Genomic DNA, 22772 nt, shown 5'->3' with positions numbered 1-22772 from the left:
GCGGCGTCTGGTTTAAGGGATTGGTAGAATAATAGATACAAAAACTTTGCAAAAGCGAAGTACCTATTAAAGTTTACGATTGAAAAATCCTGAGTGACTCCAATTTGGCAATACGGTTAAATGGGACGATTGAACTTATATATAACTTTAATATATAAGCGATAAAATATAAATATGAAAATGCAAAGAAGAAGTCCAAAGTCCCCAACCCGCACTTTGGCAGCGTGGTGGACTCAAAGCCTAACCCATCATTCATTCCGGGAGGAGACCCTTGCCCATCAGTGGGGCTAAATGGCTTAAGGGATACATTATTGGCTTGGTTTTGTTTGTTGTATAAAAACACCCAACATGGAAGGGTTGCTCCCGATGCTGTTCTCCATTAAACTAATGATAATTGTTTCTAAATATAAAACTTCGATAACTCATTAGATACTGTTTGTGTTACCTCTTTATGACTTCTGTGACATTCCACGGTGGATAATCGTTTTTAAAATGCTTTTGTGTCCTTCTAAAAGTAGCGCATATTTTATTTCATAAACGAATATTGTTAGATATAAGAGGCAGAAATAGATATAGGATATTACTTTGAGTCGAAACAACTTTATTGCCTGTAATTTACTACATATTAGGTCGGGGAAAAAGTCTTTTCGCATTATAGTATGTATGAACTTGCAATAAAATCTTTTTGGCTTCAAGAATCACAAATGATTACACGGTTCATTAGGTTTCTTTCAGAGAGCTCGTGAGGTACCCAAATATCGAGCTTTTTTGTTCAAAGAAAAGATTTCATTACAAGTTCATACATACTATAATGCGAAAAGACTTTTTCCCTGACCTAATACATACATATTTAATATCACGTCTTTTTCCCATAGGGGTAGGCCGAGACCAAAGAAATATTTATTTATGTATTTTTAGTTTATATTATTATCGTAGGTACTACCTTGGCCTTAGTATATTATGTTTTTGCTATCATCTAAGAGGTTATAAGTTCATATACTAATGAAAACATGTGCTGATAAAACGTACATACAAATTAATTGATTTTTTTTGTGACATTATGATATAGCTAGGGGTCGTTAGGTCAACAAGAAATTGAAGTTATTACTAATGAGTTCAAGGGTTATACTCCCGGAGGAATTTAAGATCTCTTTTATTGAATTTTAACCGTTATTCTAGATTAGATAATTAGAAGTTAGTCTATTCAAAATGTATTCTAACCCCCCCGTTTCTGAGTACATTTAGCGGTAGTTTATCTATTCAATTGCGTTTTTTTATATTTTACATTCAAAATTCTATAACTGGTTCTATAAGGTGCGCTTCGCACTTTTCGCAATGTACCTGAAATACTTACTTTTACCTTGGCAACCGAACATAAGTATTTTGAAATTGCAAATTTACGTACCTACATAGGTACATTAAATCGCGCATAACAAACAAGATAAGCAGAGACCAAAGTAGGTACGCTATTTTGCTACGGTCCCTATAAAAAAACTAGGTACTAAAAGTGTTATTTTACTTCCTTTACACTCATACATTTTTACATATAGAACCGGCAGTCATGATCCTACAACAAAAGAAGTAATGGTTTTAAAATATTACGCGTTCATTTGTTGCAGACGTAGTCACGGGGAAAGTTATAGTGTGTTACGACAGAACAGCATGTACAGCATGCGAGTGGTGTCGTAACCACCGGGTTTGGTTAGATAATAAGCGAGTGCTGGCCTTGATTTGATAAAATAAAACAATTTCCGCTCCATAGTTTAATAACTGCAAATTATTTCTATGTTCCATCGTAGATTGTTAGATAGATTGGTGTTGTACATTAAATAATTAAAGAGACAATAAAAAAAAAACAATTTTGAAGTAATAATTAAATTGGTATTTTTTGGTATTTTGTAATTCAAAAGATGACGATATTTCTCCTTACGCTCGAGAGATGGCGTTGCAAGTGCACACAGTTTTATTAGTAATTCTTTCTATGTTCCCCTTTTCTTTAAAGTCGTATGAATTATTTTGCACTGCTTTTAATTTAAATAGAAACAACTTTTTTGTGTTTGTAGTTTTCTAGGAATTTTAATTACGGATTTTGGTGCATTCATAGAAATATTTAGTTTGACATTTGCGGTACGAAGCGGTCTTCGTAAACGCTCAACACACAGCTGTCATAAATCGCAACGAGTGATTGTGAGTGTGAATTGATTTGTTTTCAGTATTTGTTATCAGTAACATAGTTCAGTTACGCACGAAAGCTCATCGATGTGGTTATGTTGAAATATGTGCTGAATAATACATCCGATCTTAGATTATAAAGTTAAATCGAGAGTGAATGTGAATATCAACTTGTGTTCAGTGGTTTCGTTACTTTTCTTTTTTAGAAGGAATACCGCTCGGGTAAGTGTATTTTATTCCTTTACGTATATATTAAATTAAATTTATAAATGCCGTGCTGTTTTTAGATTGCTACCTACGTTTTTCTCACGCAAACTATTTCTGTTGCGTGATACGTGCACGTGAAAAACGTCGTTACTTTTCTCGGGATGATTTATGTGCCAAAATTTGCTTATTGAAAATAGTCCGTGTACGAAGGTAAATAATTTACGAGTTTGGATGTATGTCGATTCTCTCATAGTTATATCAGTAGCATATGTTATGCCCCCGTTATAGAAGAACGCGTAAAAAATAGTTTCCTGTTGCCATTGAGTTCCTATCTTTTATTCCAGCCAGTCATTTATGACGGTTTAAAATTTTTGCTCCAGGCTGAATACATACAAAAATGTTTTTTTTCATCTCCCATGTTAAGATGGATAGAAGTTCTTGTTCTGTGGTAGGCTCTGTCGAAGATTTAAAAGACGAATATTTAAAAAAGGAGGGAAACGAAAACTTAAAAATACAGATAAAAAAATCTGTTTTTGCTTAACAAAAATTTAGTTTTTTTTTTAAGAAAATAACATATTTCTATGTTACTGGATTAAAGCATATTATTTTTACCTGTTTCCTCCTGTATATAATATTTTTATTATTTGGCAATATTACTATGGCTCTCTCTATTAAAAAATCTGTAGGTATCAGTTTTAAAGAGATTGTGGCAAAAATGCCTAGTTACACTAAAAAAATATTTAATTGAAGCTAACATTATACATCATATAAATTACATTAGAAAAGTTTGTTCAGACAATAAGAATGTATATTATAAATTATTCATTCAGATTTATAGTATAAATAACAAATTAAAATACTAGGTAGTTTTAATTTATTGCAATGGACTTTCACCTAGGTATTATATAATAAGGTTAGGAGAATAAATAAAAGCAATATCACTAAGTTTATGTAAACAATCAATTTTAGTGCAAAAAATATATAAGAACCTGTAAAAAAAATATAATTGCATTTTATCTCTTATCTACTTTACATATTAAAAAGTGCTTATCACAAAAGGTCATTAGTGATTTCGAATACAATTTTGCAGTTATAAGTGGTTTTCCCAAAAATTCTTAGCTGGAGAACTGTTGTTCTGATAATTATTTTATTTTTAATACACATATAACTTCGAAACATCAATGACTGGTGTGTTGCCTCGGGCTCGAATCTGCAACCACTTGCATCGGAGGTATCGACTTATACCACTCGGCTATTACTACTCCCTTTAATACAATCTAATATATAAAATTCGAATAATATATAATATCCGAAAAGGCTTGACTGATTCCCATGAAATTTTGTGAGCATATTGACTAGGTCTGAGAATCGGCCAACATCTATTTTTTTGCCCCTAAGTGACATTTTTTGTATTTTTATTTTTTGGCAAAACAACGTTTGCTGGGTCAGCTAGTTATTATACAATATTCATTAGTTTCCCAGTTACATTACATTCCACAGCAACTCATCTCATTATGAGTTTCTTCTTAGTTTGAGAGAACTATACGTAATTATTTTATTAGTCATAGGAATTACCTCCTAGAAATATTTTCCTCAGATGAATGCCTTACTTCCTATTGCTTGAATAATTTTTTATACCTAGATGGATGCTGACCAGTAATTATGGTGACCAATAATAAATCTTTCTGCCTAATATTATATGTAAATGCAAAAGTTTTGATATTATGTAAGAATTAAAAGAATAAAAAAAATATAATATAGAAGCAGTTTGTAAAGTGAACTAACACTGTTTCCCATATACATTGGGCAATATTTTTGTAAGGTCTTAGTTGAAAGTAAATGAATAAATATATTTCAGTACCCTTTAGACCCTTACCCACCTCGAGGTAATTATCCCCTCCAAGAATAAACAAGGGATTTGTTCTTAAGGTCACTAAGGAGGTTGCATATTTTCAGGAACTGTTTGAAAACTAGTCAGTTTTCATTGGCTTGTCTGGTTGAATAATACTACTACCTTAGTTGTTTGACTACCTCCGTGGTGCAGTGGTCAAGGTCGGCCGATACCATTGCGGAGAGAGGTCGTGAGTTTGATTCCAATTGGAAAATTCCCAAAATGGAACAATTATTTCTACATCTGTAAATAATTGTTTCGGGTCTGGTTGTAGTTTATGTTCATTGCTTGTATGTTTTTAAAAGTCCTAGCAACTCAAGAGCAATTCTTACTGCGGGAGTTGCCTCTTTTAAAGTACAAAAGGAACCCAATATTTTGAATAAATTAAGTAATGCACTTGGAGAATGTTTCCTCGTAAGTCTCTCCAGTAGTTCATCTTAGTGATTCATGAGTCACGCAAAAGTCACCCACAAATTGTTGTCAATGGAGAATGTTACTAGGTATGCCAAATCGCTTTAAATTTTGACACAGTATAGCCTGTGTGTATACATATAAACTAGTTTTTGTTTCAGTCAAAAATACCGAATAGTTTTGATTTTATAAGCATTCAAAGTTTCGAAAAATATCGAGTCCCGCTAACGGCCGCGTGAGTAGTTGTGACGTCATACTACTACACTTGCGCGCGGGCCGCGTCCCGCTTAGTATTAAGTTGCCAGCCGTTGTTGTTAGTGTAATAACTTGCGCAGTATTTTGTTGTGTTTGCATCCGCTTATTACATTTATAGTGTAGTAATAGTAAATATTATTCAATTAATAAAATGGATGAAGGATTTGAAAAAGGGCAATCGGATAATCTACCTAAAATAGATGAAAATAATGTTTGCGCATTATTTATCAACAAATAGAGATTTTGTTGCCTCCGAAATCCTTTTTATTATTATAAATACGAAAGTTTGTGAAAATGTATGCATGTATGTATACATACTATTGTATTATATGTATACTATTTATTTATTTGTACTATTTACTCCGTACGTTTGGCGCAGTGGTCTAAGCGGTCACCTCGCCGCAATAATCGTAGCGCCGCGTATGGAGGTTTTGAATCCCATCCGGGACAAATCTTTGTGTGATGAGCACGAGTATTTGTTCTGGTTGTCAATTTATCTATATATTGAGAAGTATATGAGTATGTTTATCAGTTATTTGGTTACCATTGTACAAGCTCTGCTTAGTTTGGAATCAAATGACCGTGTCTGATTTGTCCAGCAATATTTAATATTTAATTAAATATTTAATGTATGTATATAGGTATGTATGTATGTATATATGTATGTACGTATGTATGGATGTTTGTTACTCTTTCACGCAAATGTGACTGAACCGATTACGATGATATTTGGTATATTGGTAGCTGAAGGCCCAGAATAACACATAGGCTACTTTTTATCCCAGAGTTCCCGAGGGATCGGGATTTACACGGGAAGGGTTTCCATGGCGACGTAGTCGCGGGCGGCCTCTAGTATATTATACATATTTGTAATATCTATACTAGAATATTAGAAAGCTGAAGAGTTTGTTTGTTTGAACCCGCTAATCTCAGGAACTATTGGTCCAATTTAAAAAAACTTTCACTGTTAGCTAGTTCATTTATCGAGGACGGCTATAGGCTATATATCATCACGCTACAACCAATAGGAGCAGAGTACTAATAAAAAATGTTACAGAAACGGGGAAAATTTTGAACCATTCTCTCTTATGTGACGCAAGCGAAGTTGCGCGAGTCAGCTAATGTTAGATATTCACGATCATGCATATTATAAAAAAACAATTTTTAATCGAAATAATCGCGTACCTACTTATTGATGTTACATTTTTCCTGCCACTGTAAAAACAATAAATTCGCGATCAATCCGGTTAGAAATTGTTTCATTATAAGATAAAGTTAATTATTATTACTTATATACTTACCTACATAACATTTTATTACATTTAGGCACAACATATGATTTCCTAGTATTTGAATTGAACATTTTTAAAAGTATTTAGGTATAATTTCAACGCACCGAGCGCGAGACCGCAAGCGGACTGTGTGAGCCAGACTGAGCGTAGTGTAGAGTGACGTCACACCGTCCCCGAGAGCAAGCGTCGCGCGGTTACAACTTGTTTTACTTATAAATCGGAAACTAATTGAGATATCGAAGTAATTCTTTCACTAGTATTTTTTATTTTTAACAAAGAATAAGGAGGGCTAAAAATCAAAATTTGTTAACATTCTCCATTAACAATCATGCATAGGGCAGGTTAATGACCTTTTAGTTGTTTGGGCAATGACACTAGATTGACAAGATACTAAGTATATGAATGAAAAACAAAAAGAGAAGTATTAGAGAACAACTAGAGTACTTTTATTTACTCAGGTAACTGGGTTGTGGAGGTCCAATAGGCAGTCACTTCATGTAAAAGATTGGTATTCAGCATTCATGCTAGATGAAGTTAATTTGTTATTATTACGGCATTATATTGTTTTTGTTTATATTTATATAGGTGTTTATGTCTGTTATTGCAATCTCAGATAATTTGGTTTATAATTACAGAATACGTAATTAAAGTAACATGATTGTGCTATATCAGACTGCATGTATGTACATACAGATTGACAGCAGCTGTTTATACTATGCTTAATAAAATTTTGCTAAAATCCTACTTTTATGTCAAATTACTTAAAATGTGTTGTTTTATATGCCATAAAAATTAAACAAAGAAATATCCAAAAATAATGTAGTTACAAATTCTGTACAACGCTAACTAAACATACTTTTCATTACAAGAGTTATCAAGTTTTTCCGTATAAACGTTTCTACTGAAAAGTTCACTTTTACGAGTTAGCATGAATAGCTGCTATCAAAAACGATTTTTTTTTAGAACTTAGCTGGAAATAAAAGGAATATAGTCTCTAGAATAATAATATTTATTGGTTGTTTTACTTATTAAAAATGACAACTCCCGCACTATAAATTGCTCTTGTGTCGCGGAGACTTTTACAAACATACAAAAAACGGGCACAAAGTACAAGAACTGAATGCAACAAGCCCCGAAATAATTAAGTATGTTAATAATACACAAGTGTTGCAATTAGTGACTCGACTTTTTTTGATAATAAATATATAATTAATTGTGATAAGATACGCTGGCGGTTATAACTAGTTATTAGTCATTTCCTGCGAACGACATATGGCACGTTATCTATTTTTTAATAGCTATATACATATTTGGCAAAGAGTACATGTAATATAATAATAAATTTAACCCATTACTGTCCCACTGCTGGGCAAGGGTCTCCTCCCGTAATAAGGGAGGGGCAAGCCTTGAGTCCACCACGCTGGCCAAGTGCGGGTTGGGAAGAGTACATGTATTTATAGATATTTAATTATCTTTCGTTTAATTCTGGTTTTTGTATATACTAGCTGACAACCTCAACTTCGTTTGCGTCACAAAAGAGAAAATAGGTCATTATTTTCCCGTTTTGTAACATTTTTTACTGGTACTCTGCTCCTGTTGGTCGTAACGTGATGTTTTATAGCCTGTAGCCTTCCTCAATAAATGATCTATTCAACACAAAGAATTTTGCAATTCGAACCAGCAGTTCCTGAGATTAGCGCGTTCAAACAAACAAACAAACTCTTCTCAGTCATAATATTCGTATAGATAGGTGACTGACTGACTGACATAGTGATCGATCAACGCGTAGCCCAAACCACTGGACGGATCTGACTGAAATTTGGCATGCAGGTGGATGTTATGACGTGGGCATTCGCCTAAGGCATGAAAGTTTGAATGAAAATTCTGTCTTCAGTCACAAACGCGGACGAAGTCGCGGGCAAAAGCTGGTTGAAATAGTATATCTACTGGTATTCTTATTGCATATCCGTCTATTTACATAACCAATGGGTGTTCCTGACCTGCGCCATGTTTTTAAATATATTATAATATCCCACTAAACACATACTACCGTATTGTTTGATTTCATTGTTTTAGTTTTTATAAACACGCTGAATGAGGTCACAAGGTCTTTGAATAAAGTAGGTGTTATTTTATAATATAGGTTTGTTTGTTTCTTAGAAAGTCTGTGTTATACGATAGACTACCCGGCCATTGACAAGGAAAAAACAATTCCAGAGCCCGCCTCTCATCATGGCTTAGCCTTTTTTCCAAACTATGTTGGAGTCGGCTTCCAGTCACATCGAATGCAGCTGAATACCAGTGTTTTACATGGAGCGACTGCCTATCTGACCTTCACAACCCAGTTACCTGGGTTATAACACGATATATCCAGAGCCCCCCTCTACATATAAGTAATACCATGTTTTATTTCTAACTAGAGGCCGCCCAGGACTTCGTCCGCGTGGAAACCCTTCCCGTGTAAATCCCGATCCCTCGGGAACTCCGGGAAAAGTGGCCTATGTGTTATTCTGGGTCTTCAGCTAAATACATAGGTACCTATATACCAATTTCATCGTAATCGGTTCAGTAGTTTTTGCGAAAGAGTAACAAACATACATATATACATTCTCACAAACTTTCGCATTTATAATATTAGTAGGAATTGTAGGCTCGCTGGGCTGTAGCGGGTTAGTATGCAGTATTATTAAAGCGAACTACATGTATGTTCTCTCAAAACGTCTAATCTATGCAGACCAGTTTAGATGGAATTTGCTAGCATCGAAGATATCGGCAGTCGTTACGAAATCTACATTTTACTATTATTAAACGTCAGGCTTCGTTCATATCATACTTTTTATCATTAATAATACTGGCTGTAAATATGCAAATAAATAGCTTGTACCGTACACATATAATACGCCCAATGTGTAAACGTCCTTAGTGTCTCTGTATCTCCTAATCCATAGGAATCGATTTGATAAACATAATTATCAAAGTTTTAAACATGTACCACTAATTCGAACAGTTGTTTTTGTGTTGCATACGACAACACACGTCCGTTGTTATTTCGTGCATTTTGAAGGATTTTACTATACAAATATTAAGCGTTCAAGGTGCGTACATACATGTGTAAATATTAGGTCGGGGAAAAAATCTTTTCGCATTATAGTATGTATGAACTTGTAATAAAATCTTTTCTCTACACAAAAAAGCTCGATACTTGGGTACCTCACGAGCTCACTGAAAGAAACCTAATGAACCGTGTACTCATTTGTGATTTTTGAAGCCATAGAGATTTTATTACAAGTTCATACATACTTTAATGCGAAAAGACTTTCCCCGACCTCATGTTTGTAATTGCTTAACTGCACGTTGGCGCAGCGGTTCACGTGGTCACCTCGCCGCAATAACCGTTGAGCCGCGTGTGGTTCGAATCCCACCCGGGACAAATATTTTTGTGGTGAGCACGAGTATCACTTCTGTGCCTGGTTGTTAATTTACCTATATAAGTATGTATTTAGAAGTATATACGTATGTTTATCAGTTATTTTGTTACCATAGTACAAGCTCCGCTTAGTTTGGAATCAAATGACCGTGTGTGGATTGTCCAATGATATTTATTTATTTATGTTTTGAATCAAGCCCGGTTTATAGCAAACTGTTCGCCCTTTACATAGAACTAACCATGTAAATGGCACTAAATGGTAAATTTACAATGATAATGATGTTATGACCTAAGTAAAGTCTTATTGTCGTAATTTAGTACAATGACAAAGGTACTTTCCTGCGATTGTTTGAAAGTTCAAAGAATGATTATTGTGTGTGAATTTTTTCTTGCTTCGGTATTCTTTTGTATTTTACGTCTCTGGAGGCAATTGTTGCAGAAATTCGATCTTAGCTTGAAATTGATGAGTTGACAAACAGTTATTGATGGAAGTGTCCGTTATTCTTATTCATTGTTTTGAGAATTCTTCAAAACAGTTCTTGAAGATGTAAGGTATTCAACCCGCATTCGGCCAGCGTGGTGGACTCAAGGCTGCTGCCTCATTCTTGGTAAGGGCCCTTGCCATGAACCGTGAAAACCTAGACCATGCAAAAAAGAAAGTTACTTGTGCATTATAAATTGTTATCACGTGCTCTGATTGTGAAGAAAACCATCGGGCTGCCAAGCTTGTTTGAGAGTTTTTAAACAGTTTTGGAAACGAAAGGAAACGAATCGTGCGCATGGTCACTGTGCTGTGACCGTGTGATCTCTCTCTCTCTTCCTGGCTATTTGTCCCATATGGTAGTGGTCTTCCTCAACCTCACATGCCTTCATATCTCGCCGCAACACTTCTGTCCACGTGGTCTTGGGTCTCCCTCTTGGTTTGTGCTGTGTAAATAAGTAGGGTAAATGGTGAAACGTGTCTGTAATTCATACACCTCTGCCTAAACCTTTGTCGATAAAAGGCATGATATTAAGGATGTATATATGGTGCTTGTCCAGACTCTACCAAGTTGTTTGTTGACGCTACAGATAACGATTCAGAAAACCTATTTCGATAAACATGCAATTGTTTTATTTTTATAGATTGATGTTTAAATGTTATTGTACGCTGTTTGTTTTTAACTGATACGGGTTTCCGTCAAGCGAGAACAAATGATATTGTTTATATTTTATAGATTTATTACAATCACAGGTTGAACTGGCCTGTATTGTCGTTATACAGCTAGATATATAGCCTAAATGACATGTGCGAAAGTAAGTGTAAGATCGTGATCATTTTCCTGTAAAATTTGTTAATAGTTTTGTAAAATATATCCACTTTTTTGTATCTAATAGGTAAAAACGGAACCCAATTACTAAACTCCCGCTGTCTGTCTGTCCGTCTGTCTGTACGTCCGTCTATCTGTCTGTCTATTTGTCCTTGGTTCGCCAGGCTGTATCTCATAAACCGTTTTAGTTAGGAAGCTCAAATATTCACAAATAATGTATTTCCGTTGCCGCTATAACAACAAAACTAAAATTTTAAAAATATGTTTTACGTGGGGTCCTAATACAATGAAAGTGTTTTTTTCGTATTTTTTTTATTATGATGGTACAGAACCTTGCTTCTGCGACTCCGACTCGCACTTAGACACTTTAAATGTTACCCGGATATCGAACCCGAACACTTATGTGAAAGGTGAAAATTTTAGGAATGAACTTAACTATTTTTTTCTTTGTTCCAGATGACAGTCATGGTGAAGCGATGGTACCGATCTCGAAGGAATCAAATCGTCATATTTATTATAATTATATTATGTATAGCTTATTATATAAGTTTAAATGATAGCCTTCAAAGGGAACCTGATTTGGATTTAACAAGGAGGTGAGAATTTTATACATTTTTATATATTAATTATTTTAGTTTAATATTGTTTTTTTAGGATTACTTAAAACTCTTAAAGAAAAATATAACTGAATTTTAAATAATTTTGACCTTCTTTTTAAGGAAAATATCTTAGAGCGAAAACTAGTCATACTTATATTAAAATTAACTAATTAAGCGCCAGTTTTACGACTTATGGATAAGTGTTGGATACGGTATCCGATAGATAAGATGACAGTAAATTATGTAAAAAAGCTGTCCAAATTTTACTCGATAACCTTATCGATATTTATTCAGAGGTTGTGAAAACGGCGCTTAAATATAAGCGATAATATCACATAAGTATTTTAAGAGATTTATGCCCGATTTCTGAGTACATTTAGCGGTAGTTTATCTATTCAATAGCGTTAAAACTCATATTAAAAAAACGCTATTAGATAGATAAACTACCGTTAAATGTACTCAGAAACCGGAGGTTTGTTTTAAGTCTGTTTGATATCAAACAGTATACACTGTTTTTACGATATACGACAATCATTCACATATTTTAAATCCTTTTTTGTTAATGTTCTAGGTCGTAATATTGGTATGTTACATAGCATTTTAATACTTAAATACGTTGATAAAAACGCTATAAATTAAGTAATAGGATTTTATATAAGTACGTGAATTTGTGTATTAAACAATTTTATATTTGCGACATAGTATCGTGTTATAACCCAGGTAACTGGATTGTAGAGGTCCGATAGACAGTCGCTCCATGTTAAATACTGGTATTCACATAGTATCGTGTTATAACCCAGGTAACTGGGTTGTGGAGGTCCGATAGACAATCGCTCCATGTAAAATACTGGTATTCACATAGTATCGCGTTATAACCCAGGTAACTGGATTGTGGAGGTCCGATAGACAGTCGCTCCATGTAAAATACTGGTATTCAAGTATCGTATTATAACCCAGGTAACTGGATTGTGGAGGTCCGATAGACAGTCGCTCCATGTAAAATACTGGTATTCAAGTATTGTGTTATAACCCAGGTAACTGGATTGTGGAGGTCCGATAGACAGTCGCTCCATGTAAAATACTGGTATTCAAGTATCGTGTTATAACCCAGGTCACTGGATTGTGGAGGTCCGATAGACAGTCGCTCCATGTAAAATACTGGTATTCAAGTATCGTGTTATAACCCAGGTCACTGGATTGTGGAGGTCCGATAGACAGTCGCTCCATGTAAAATACTGGTATTCAATTATCGTGTTATAACCCAGGTAACTGGATTGTAGAGGTCCGATAGACAGTCGCTCCATGTGAAATACTGGTATTCACATAGTATCGTGTTACAACCCAGGTAACTGGATTGTGGAGGTCCGATAGGCAGTCGCTCCATGTAAAATACTGGTATTCAAGTATCGTGTTATAACCCAGGTAACTGGATTGTGGAGGTCCGATAGGCAGTCGCTGCATGTAAAATACTGATATTCACATAGTATCGTGTTATAACCCAGGTAACTGGGTTGTGGAGGTCAGATAGGCAGTCGCTCCATGTAAAATACTGGTCTCCGCTGCATCCGGTGAGACTGGAAGCTGCCTTTGGGAGTTGGGAGAAAGACTAGGTTAACTTATTCAAAACGTTATTGCCTATCACAAAACGTTATTTTTCTTCAAAGTTTATACATAGTACAGTTACTGAAATGTCTATCAAATGTGTCGTTTACATCAACAGTTATGTACACAAATATTTCAGCGGTAGAAAGACGTAAACGCCACTGAAAAATAAACAACATAATGACATTTTAGTATTCAGTCGTTGGAGTATTATCAAAATTCAATCTAGTCAAAGTAAGGGTTATTTATTAATGAATATGACGCCATTAGTAGAAGCTTGACAAATCGATCGCGAAATATGGCAGAAGTCCAATTTTTAAATGAATCGGAGACATAAAGAATTTTAAATGAAAACGAATCGGCAATGCGGTACAAGTTATGTTATCATCTTACTTCCTACTAACATTATAAATGCGAAAGTTTGTGATTATGTTTGTATGGATGTTTGTTACTCTTACACGTAAATACTACTAAACGGGTTTTTTAATAGTTACCTGTTTATTACAAGACATTTTATAACCTGGATTTACACATAGGATTATTTTTATTCCGCGAAGCAGACGGAGTCGCGGGCAAATGCTAGCTTTACATAGATAGCTAGATTTCCATGAATTTACCAAGACAAATAAACCTTGTGAATGGTAAACAGACATAATACAAACCAAAGGCGAAAAGATAACGAGTTATTTACTTAAAATCTCAGTGATACTACTACTGACACTAAAAAGGCGTCCATAGCCGGTTATAAACTAAGCTTTGAATTAAATACTAAAAAACCAAAATAAATTTACTAAATTGAATCTAATTTGTATAGCAAGATAAAATCTTTAATTTCTATAGAAATATTTTTATATGTTATGAATTAGGTACTATAGTCTTCTACCCGCAGTTCGCCAGCGTGGTGGACTCAAGGGCTCACCCCTCCCTCATTCCGGGAGGAGACCCTTGCCCAGCTGTGGGAAATTAATGGGTTTAATCTATTTATATATTAGTATAAAATTATATAACAGGTTATAATAATCTAGGTATATTGGACACTAGCTTTTACCCGCGACTCCGTCCGCCACCTGAATTTTCCCATCATCCCATTTCATTTTCCCGGGGTAAAAAGTAGCCTATGTCCTTTCTCGGGTATCAAAATATCTCCATACCAAATTTCATGCAAATTGGTTCAGTAGTTTAAACGTGATTGAGTAACAGACAGACAGAGTGACTTTCGCATTTATAATATTAGTATGTAGGTAAGGGTTATAATAGTAAGTATGTATGGATGGTGACATTGCGCTTATGTCGGTTCGAATCTGAAAATGATTTTTAATTTCATATTTTTCTTTTTTCATGTTTTTGTTTAGACTTAATGCGCAAGTCAGGAATATAACAGAGTTATACAAAATGGATATCGACTTAATAAATAAAATTAAAAAAATCGAAAATTATGTTACTAAAAGGTGAAGAGCTTTTTTTACATCGTTTGTTTTACGAGCTAAGGAAAACGATTGGCTTTTAACCGACTTCAAAAAAGGAGGAGGTTCTCAATTCGACTGTAATTTGTTTTTTTTTGTATCGGTGCCAAATTATAGCTTTTCCAATATTACGCACAAAATCCTGTTTTCATTAAGAATTGAAGGATTTTTCAATCAATGATGAATTGTGCAGATTTATCTAGTAACTACAGTTCTTGAAGAACTGAAAGAAATAAGAAAGAAAGTTTCCAACCAGAACATCCCCTCCTTCATTCTTCTAGCAGTCTTGCCCAGCAGTGGGACAGTAATGAATTATCAAATGTCGATCGTTTTTCTAAGTTTGTGTTTAAAACGCAGAAATGATTTAATATTGACTTGAAAAACATTTTGTAAAGTTTTTTCTTCACTGCTTACGTTTGGCTAACTTTTGATTAAGCTTGATACTTTTAAGTAGTTTTTGATTTTGCTTTGTTCTTCTGATCTAATAAAACTATAGTCCGACAACTTAGTAAAGAGCCTTGTGTGCAATAATCGCAGGTCTATGCAGCTGACAGGGGCCTGTTTGAGACAGGTACTTTATTCTGAAAAAATAGGAACTATTATAACTTAAATAAATCGTGCATGCCAATGCTCTCTACTGAGTTGTTGGACTATAAATTGTCCGTATTTATGCAAAAGGAACCACACAGCAAATACGTACTTTTGAGATATCAAAGATTTTACATAAACATGTGGAGCTATCAGTTGCATTGCAATAAACTAATCATTTATTTTTACTTTTTAACTTTCTGGTATGACATGGACGCGTTCCTGGAAGGTTGGCCGGAAGCAGCAAGCGACGGCGAGAGGCCTTTGCTCAGCAGTGGGACACAGAAATAGGCTAGATAAAAAAAAAACTTTCTGTGCGAACATCCTATTGTTCTATTTCGTGTAGGTACGGCTTTAGACCACTTTTATATTAGTATTCCGCTAAAAAGTAATAATTGAAATATTTTCGTGTGGTTCAATTTGTATAAATACGGACAACTGTAGGTACTGTGAATTAGTGGATTTTAGATTTTTTGCTGTCTAGATTGTGTGAATACAAAGTTTAATTTATTTTAAGATTATCTTAATGACTTACTTTTATTTCTACACTGTATAGTAATACTGCGAATTCTATCTTTTAACTTGAAAATAGTAGATTATGAAAAAAATACGATTAAGCAATAAAAATAAAAACTATTTAGCCTATACATACATACAAAAAAGATATAGGAAAAGACGTGATATTATATACCCATGTATTTATTATATGCCTATAAGTTTTGTATTGTTCTGTGTATTTTTAGAATTACTTCACTTTTTCCTTTATAGGGAAAATAAAATAATCTTTTTATCCCTTCATTACTCTTGTTGGCAAAATAATAGTTGTTATATTACTGAAATAACAACAATTCATAATATGAAATTGTTTATTCGAGTAACCATGACTATCCCCCGTTTTCTGAGGTACATTTAGCGGTAGTTTATCTTTTCAATATAGCGTTTAAACTCATACAAAAAAAAACGCTATTGAATAGATAAACTACCGCCAAATGTACTCAGAAACCGGGTATCAATAATGTTAGTATAACTTAAAACTATGTTAGTTACATTTCATATTATTTATTGAATAAAATATTATTTTTAACAAGATATTAGATATCCCATCTCACCTGATCATGTAGACGGTATTTTTCAAACTAGCTACCGAATCTACTGATATTCTAGTCCGAGTTTGAAACAATAACTCAAAACCTTAACAATATTATTATGTTAAATTGTTTTTAAATTCTATGCAAATGTTTCTTTTGACCTCAATTCGTAGTTTTACTATTAATACAGGTATGTACACTAAGAGCAATGATTCGTAATGTAACATTTTATTTTAGCGAATGTTCGAAGTCGTGTTCGACGTAATTTCGAAACGGGTTGAACATTTTTAAAGACATTACTGTATTATATGATTTGAATTTTTTTACATAAGTGCGTATTTTGGTACAAAAACAGAAGTATTATGGTAAAAAATTGTTTATACAGAAGAAAATTGCTTATAGTTTCACCAGTCAAGTTTTAAGTTATTATATTATGTATCTTATACTTTATTACTTATCCTTGCTCATTGTGTACTGAAAATAGTATCCTTTAACCATGCTTGGTGTAGGTATTGCTTATCTTAACAATTTATTTTATTGGTCCCGCTCGTTCCGCCCGCATTCCAAATATTCCTATTTCGGCCCTTACGACCGGAAAAGATCTTCGAAGAAAGTCTCCATTAGATTTCCAGGTCTCTCGACCTTTGCCCCGTAGTGGGACAAAAAATTAAAAAAATATACTAAGATACTTAAATATTGACGTAACATTTCACATACGCGGCTTTCTATTAACTTGTTGGATTATAATTTGGGGCGAAAATGTGGGGCGAACAAGGAATTTCATGTAGGCCGTAACTTATCGGGGCCAATGTGGCTTGAGATTTAATTTTACCTTATTTTTGTTTTAATTTTCTATCTCTGTCTAGTGTTGCACGTGCTAATGTTTTCACTCCAACTACTAAAGAACCCCCGTTGGTTACTACCTTTAATATCAATAACAGGTAATGGTTTTGTTTGATTTTTATTTATTGTTTTAAATGCGTTTCTTATTTATTGAAATAACGTAGTACATTTTAGAATTTTTGCATTTAATTGTACATAAATTGAGTTTCCCTATAAGGCCGACATAGCCTTTTGTTGGCTAAAGGCCTTATTAATAAAAAAATAAACCATTTAATGACTTTTCAACTCTCGCGTTGCAAGTTTAATGTATAATAGGATACGGGAATTACGAACGTTGGCGCAGATTCCTTTGATGAAACCAACACGAGCCGGCCAGCTATCAACGCTCGCCCCAACGTTGGGACCAATTCCATTTTCTAGATCCACACGTTTGACGAATAGCGTTGGGGCTAATATTGGGGCCAACGTGTGGAGCCGGCATTACTGATATCAGTTAACGATGGATAATTTTAACGAATCTAAGATAACAATCTATCTTTATCTTTGATAGTAAATTGAAAATGGCTATAAACTAATCTAACAAGTATAACTTGGATTGGTAAAACTTGTTAGATATGTATGACAAGAAATCGTTGTGTCTGTCTGTTTTATTTTCATTTAAATAAGGTGTATTTCAATAAATATGAAACGCTTACTAACTTTATAGGAAATATTGGGATAGGTCAGCAGTACGAAATAAATTATATTAATATTCACCTTTATATAACCTTTAACTTTTCTGTAAGTTCTCAAATGTATCTTTGGTTTCTTTAACCGGTGGTTTAACTATCTGTTGAGGTCTAACAGACTCAGGACCGTTTTACAGCTTACCGATAAGTGTCATATAACCTATCCGATAAAATGACACTAAATGAAAGTAACTGTCAACATTTTGTCTTATAAATTACACTTATTCAAAAGCGATGGATGTTTTCATAATATATTCTTTTCCAATATTTTGGTTACGAAGCAGCACCCAATTCTTTTTAACCAGAATGTAAGTTTATTTCTCTTACTCTAACGGTGAAGGAAAAACATCGTGATGAAACCTTGCATGCCTAAAGTGTGTCTAATATCTCAATTGAGGGCATGCAAAGTCCCCGGTGCTTGGCCAGCGTGGTGAACTCAAGGTCTAAACACTCCCTTTTTTGGAAGGAAACCCTTGCCCAGCAATGGGATAGTAATTTGTACAAAAAATAGTTTACGAAGACTGACCAGTAGACAAAATGTAAGTTGTGCAAAAAAATATGTTCAATGACCGTTTACACCGAAGTTTTACCCTTTTATTTTGTTTTAGTTATTTTTGCTGTATCTTTTTGTAGTTTAGACCTTTTGTAGTTTGTATGTGTTTCTGCTAACCCATCTTAATAGTTCCTTTTACTGCATGCTAGCATAAACCCTGGTTTCTGAGGTACATTTAGCGGTAGTTTATCTATTCAGTAGCGTTTAAGCTCATATAAACATGACAGTTTGAATAGATAAATTACCGCTTATTGTGCCTCAGAAACTGAGTATAAGTAGTACTTATTTTAAGTTCGGTTTTGGTTTTAATTTGCATACTAAACCTTTATTTTCTACAAAAAATGTATTTGCGATTTATAAGATTAAATGGTTCATTTCAACAGTTAACATTTTCCAAAAATACTGACGTTATTCTTGCTCTTGTTCTGCTCTCAATTTTGTAAAAGATTTGAGTCTTTTCGATAATTTCGGCACTAGAACAAATTCTTGCTCTAGGGTTACTCTCAATTTTGTAAGATTTAGGTGATTTCTATAATTTCGTCTACTTTATTTATATTATTGAGTCTTAAGCTTGCTACACACATATTCGGTGCGGCATTGATTGAACCACAAAACCGACTTAGCTCAATAGTTCGGCTTGTGCCGATCGGCTTCGTCCATACATATCTGGTTTGGCCGCCCGGCTAGGCCCATTAATGCCGAACCGCTTATGTAGCGAGCCTCACAAATCTGCAAACTACCTACCTAAACTCTAACCCTCTTATTCATAAACACACTATAAACCTATTTTAGTTAAAAAGCTACTATAATATGTTTTCTCTTTTTCATTTCGTTAAGGAGTGAAAGAAACAAAACACTTTATAAGCCTTTCATAACTTCATATATTTTTATGAATAAGAGGGTAATTGTCCTATGATAAAATAATCCTATAAAATTCTATAAAGACCTATGACTATAATTCTCACGTTAATCGATAATATAGAGTTCTAACTGTTTAAATTAATTATTCATAAGTTAGTTGATAGTTTTATTTACACCCTGTTGCCATAGCAACGGTTATCTGTCTCATTCTAATCGCTTTGTTTTTACGACCTCTCACTCTTTCGCGATTGTAATTACGATAGGTTAATTAATTTGTACAGCGATAATTGGGTTATTTTGGGAGAAGCGGATGTTTTTGTTTATCAATGTATAGATTAGTTTATTTAGAATTATGAGTGTGTCGTCCTTCGGAGGGCACGTTACATTTTGGTCCGAGTTTCCAGTAAAGTATTTGGATTTCACAACATTCGTAAGCTTTCGTCCGGTTTTACCAAATTATGTTATATATTTTTTCATAATTAATCCTTTTTCATAAGAAATCCTTTTTCATAAGCAATCAAGGTTTTTAACAATAGATAAAATAATACTTTCAAGCTTTTAGTGTGTGCGAGAGATCACAATAGTATACAATTCAAGCGTTGAAATTAAATATTTTCCAGTACCCACACGTCACAGTCATTATCAAAACAACTCCCCACCGATGAGAGAGATAAATAATAAAAATGTACATATTATCTCTAAACCACATGGGTTTTAATTCATAAAACTGAACTATCCACTATCGCCGATAGATAAGATTGCAGCAGGAAAATACACAAAATATTTTGACAAGAGATAAATTTGGATAGTTAGCAGTAAAAAGATAATAAAGAAATATTTTTCCTGTATAGCTATAGCCAGTTGCGCTTACCGGTCAGTAAACGATCTGTGGGTTAGGCAACTGTCGGCGCGGTCATTCCATAGATGGGTGACCGCATAGTGGTATTGAAACTAAGCATCTCCGTTCTTCGGAAGGCATGGCAAAAGAACGGAGGACCAGGTTGTTGTCAACTTAGATAACAGTCGTTAAGCCATGTCAAAGGCTTTCGACCGGCTTGAACTACTTTGACACTAGGTTGACCACTAACCATACGATAGAATAGAATATGATTGTGTATTGTGGTATGTACTAGTGAAGAAAATAACTACTGAGCAATGTGTTAGTTAGTTAATACTTTAGTTTCCCGACTGTACTCAAACATTTTTAACAGAAAATACCTATATTATCTTGTCATATGAATCATTTTGTTCTAACTTAATTAGTGGATTACTTATCTCTTATACAAAAACATGTTTTATAATATAATGTGTTTTAATTATCTTGGGTTATTCCATATTATTGGGATTTCTTAGTATTCCCCAGAAAATATGGCTATATATCTACAATTATTATAATAATAAACTAGTGAACTGGCCCGACTTTGTCCGGCGATAGAACAATTTCATCCCGTTGATTGTATCACCGGGGGATTTTTGATCCCATCGATCCCATAGAATACTTGTCTCGACAGAAACAATCTTATTAAAGGAGAATTATTCGATTTAGTTTACTTACAAACAAATCATATATTTCCATTGCAGCTATAGAAACAAATACTAAAAATAAAAAAACAACTATTTTAAAGGTCGACACTTATCTAATTATCAAGCATTAAACCCGTTTTTCGGGACATACCCATTTATTTAACATGATACTAGTCTCTATAAAGTACACAAATAATTTGTTCACGTGAGAATCGAACCTCCAGCCTCCTGTTAAGGGCCTCTGGACTCTCCCCTGAAACTGGTCGAATATGAAGACATCAAGGCTTTAAATTATACCGTTTAATTTTTCCAGTTCAGATGGAGTCGTCCACGTTAAGTTCAAACTAATTAGAAAAAGACCGCTTTTCTTGTAAGTAAGATCCGTATTTAGATGGGTCTTGTTTCTAACAAAAATGACTAGGGCAAACCGGTAGACTATTGTAAAAATAATCCTACTGTAATCTAATAAAGATAAAACGATTAGATATTCGTTTCCATGAATGGAGCAGAGGAAATCCCACCGCGGTATCGATAAGCATGCTGTAGGATACTGTCGTGGGATTTGTCTGCATGCGTCGAAATGCGCCCGCATGCTCCGAAATGCGACCGCATGCGCCGAAATGCAGCTGTTTTGTATGCTTCAGAATTGCACCGGTTTGCTAACTACAGTCAAAAGTATTTTGTCATACGAGGGAATTATTTTTGGTAAAAACTCTCTTCTTGATATTTATTTAGAGAACAAACATTTCTGTAAATCGCAAAAACATTTCTTGTAGATGAACTTAAAAACAACATTAAATATGAATGAATACAAATTACTTGTACATGTTTGTTTCAAAAGAGAGGTTCCGTAAATCGGCAATACAATTTTTGTAGAAACTATTTTTTTTTTATGCTATATTAATTTTATATTAAGCGGATATACCGAAATTGTTAGCGCTTAAAGGCGACGCAAATGCCACATTTGTGTCGGGCTACATTGTCGGCGACACGTGCGTGTCCCATTAGCGTGTCCCAATTATATTACGGCTCCTATACGAAAAAATCCTGGATTAGTATCTACTGTTTTTTTATGAAATTTTCTGACTCTTATTTACAGGGTTATTTTAATTTGCATGAATATCATATCTATGTATTATGCAAATTATGCAAACTAGAATAGTGGTGTATTTATCCTGCAGATAACTATCAGATAACTTGTCATTTTAAGTAAAATGTGGTTCATCTGATAGTTGTCCGTAGATGGTAAAATAAGCCGTAATGTTAAGTATCAATTATAATCGAAGTAATTTATGTTTAAGTATTTAGTATAGTTGAGGGCGCGTTCACATATAACGTCCGTTTTAACAGGATCCGTTTTACGAATCCGTGGATTGCTGTTATTTTGTCGAATCGGTATTTTTTACTGGATATGGAATACTGTATTATGTGTGTACTGGCTCATACAACTACATACGCTAATAACACACACGTTTAAACGGACCTGTAAACTGACGTTATATGTGAACGCGCCCTTAGATTGTAAGTTATTTTAGACAGTAATATAGCTATTAGATTAAATTCGTTTCACACCGAAAGTAAAAAAAAAGTTTTAAAGGCATTCCACACTGTCGTTTTGTACGTATTATCGTTACGATTGTTTAGTTAAGTCATTGAGGACACACTGACGGCTACACACTCAATCGGCACTCAATTTTAAGTGATGCTTAAAGTTTAAATTGATTACTACAGTACATGACAAAGTACAGACATAAGACTCAAGTGAGAGTAAAACGGAGTTTTTTCTCTTGTTCTTATCGCATCTTGACTTGGGTCGGCACATGATTTCTTTCTCAAAAACATGCTGTTAACGAATTTGGCTTAGGTTTTTACAACCGGCCGTTTACATGACGTCAACTCTTCTTAGGTATTAACTTAAAATTGAGTGTTGTTTGGGTATTCGTCTGTGAAACGTTCAG

At 34.1% G+C, this 22772-nt stretch overlaps 1 protein-coding gene across 3 annotated transcripts in view; it reads left to right on the top strand.

Moving 5' to 3' along the window:
• The first annotated feature begins 2179 nt into the window (after positions 1–2179).
• LOC142984134 (uncharacterized) overlaps positions 2180–22772 on the top strand; it is a 43480-nt gene continuing 22887 nt past the window's right edge. For 2 of the 3 annotated variants that reach the window (XM_076131538.1, XM_076131537.1), the window contains exons 1-2: positions 2180–2394; positions 11422–11561. In XM_076131538.1, the coding sequence (XP_075987653.1) occupies positions 11422–11561 (140 nt within the window). In that variant the 5' untranslated portion in view covers positions 2180–2394. Of the gene's footprint in view, positions 2395–11421; positions 11562–17171; positions 17247–22772 lie in introns of all 3 variants that reach the window. The other variant, XM_076131536.1, reaches the window with a different exon arrangement.

The sequence above is a fragment of the Anticarsia gemmatalis genome, chromosome 26 (assembly GCF_050436995.1).
Source record: "Anticarsia gemmatalis isolate Benzon Research Colony breed Stoneville strain chromosome 26, ilAntGemm2 primary, whole genome shotgun sequence".
NCBI lineage: Eukaryota > Metazoa > Arthropoda > Insecta > Lepidoptera > Erebidae > Anticarsia > Anticarsia gemmatalis.
The sequence above is the reverse complement of the archived record's forward strand: the minus strand, read 5'-3'. Positions and strand labels throughout refer to the sequence as shown.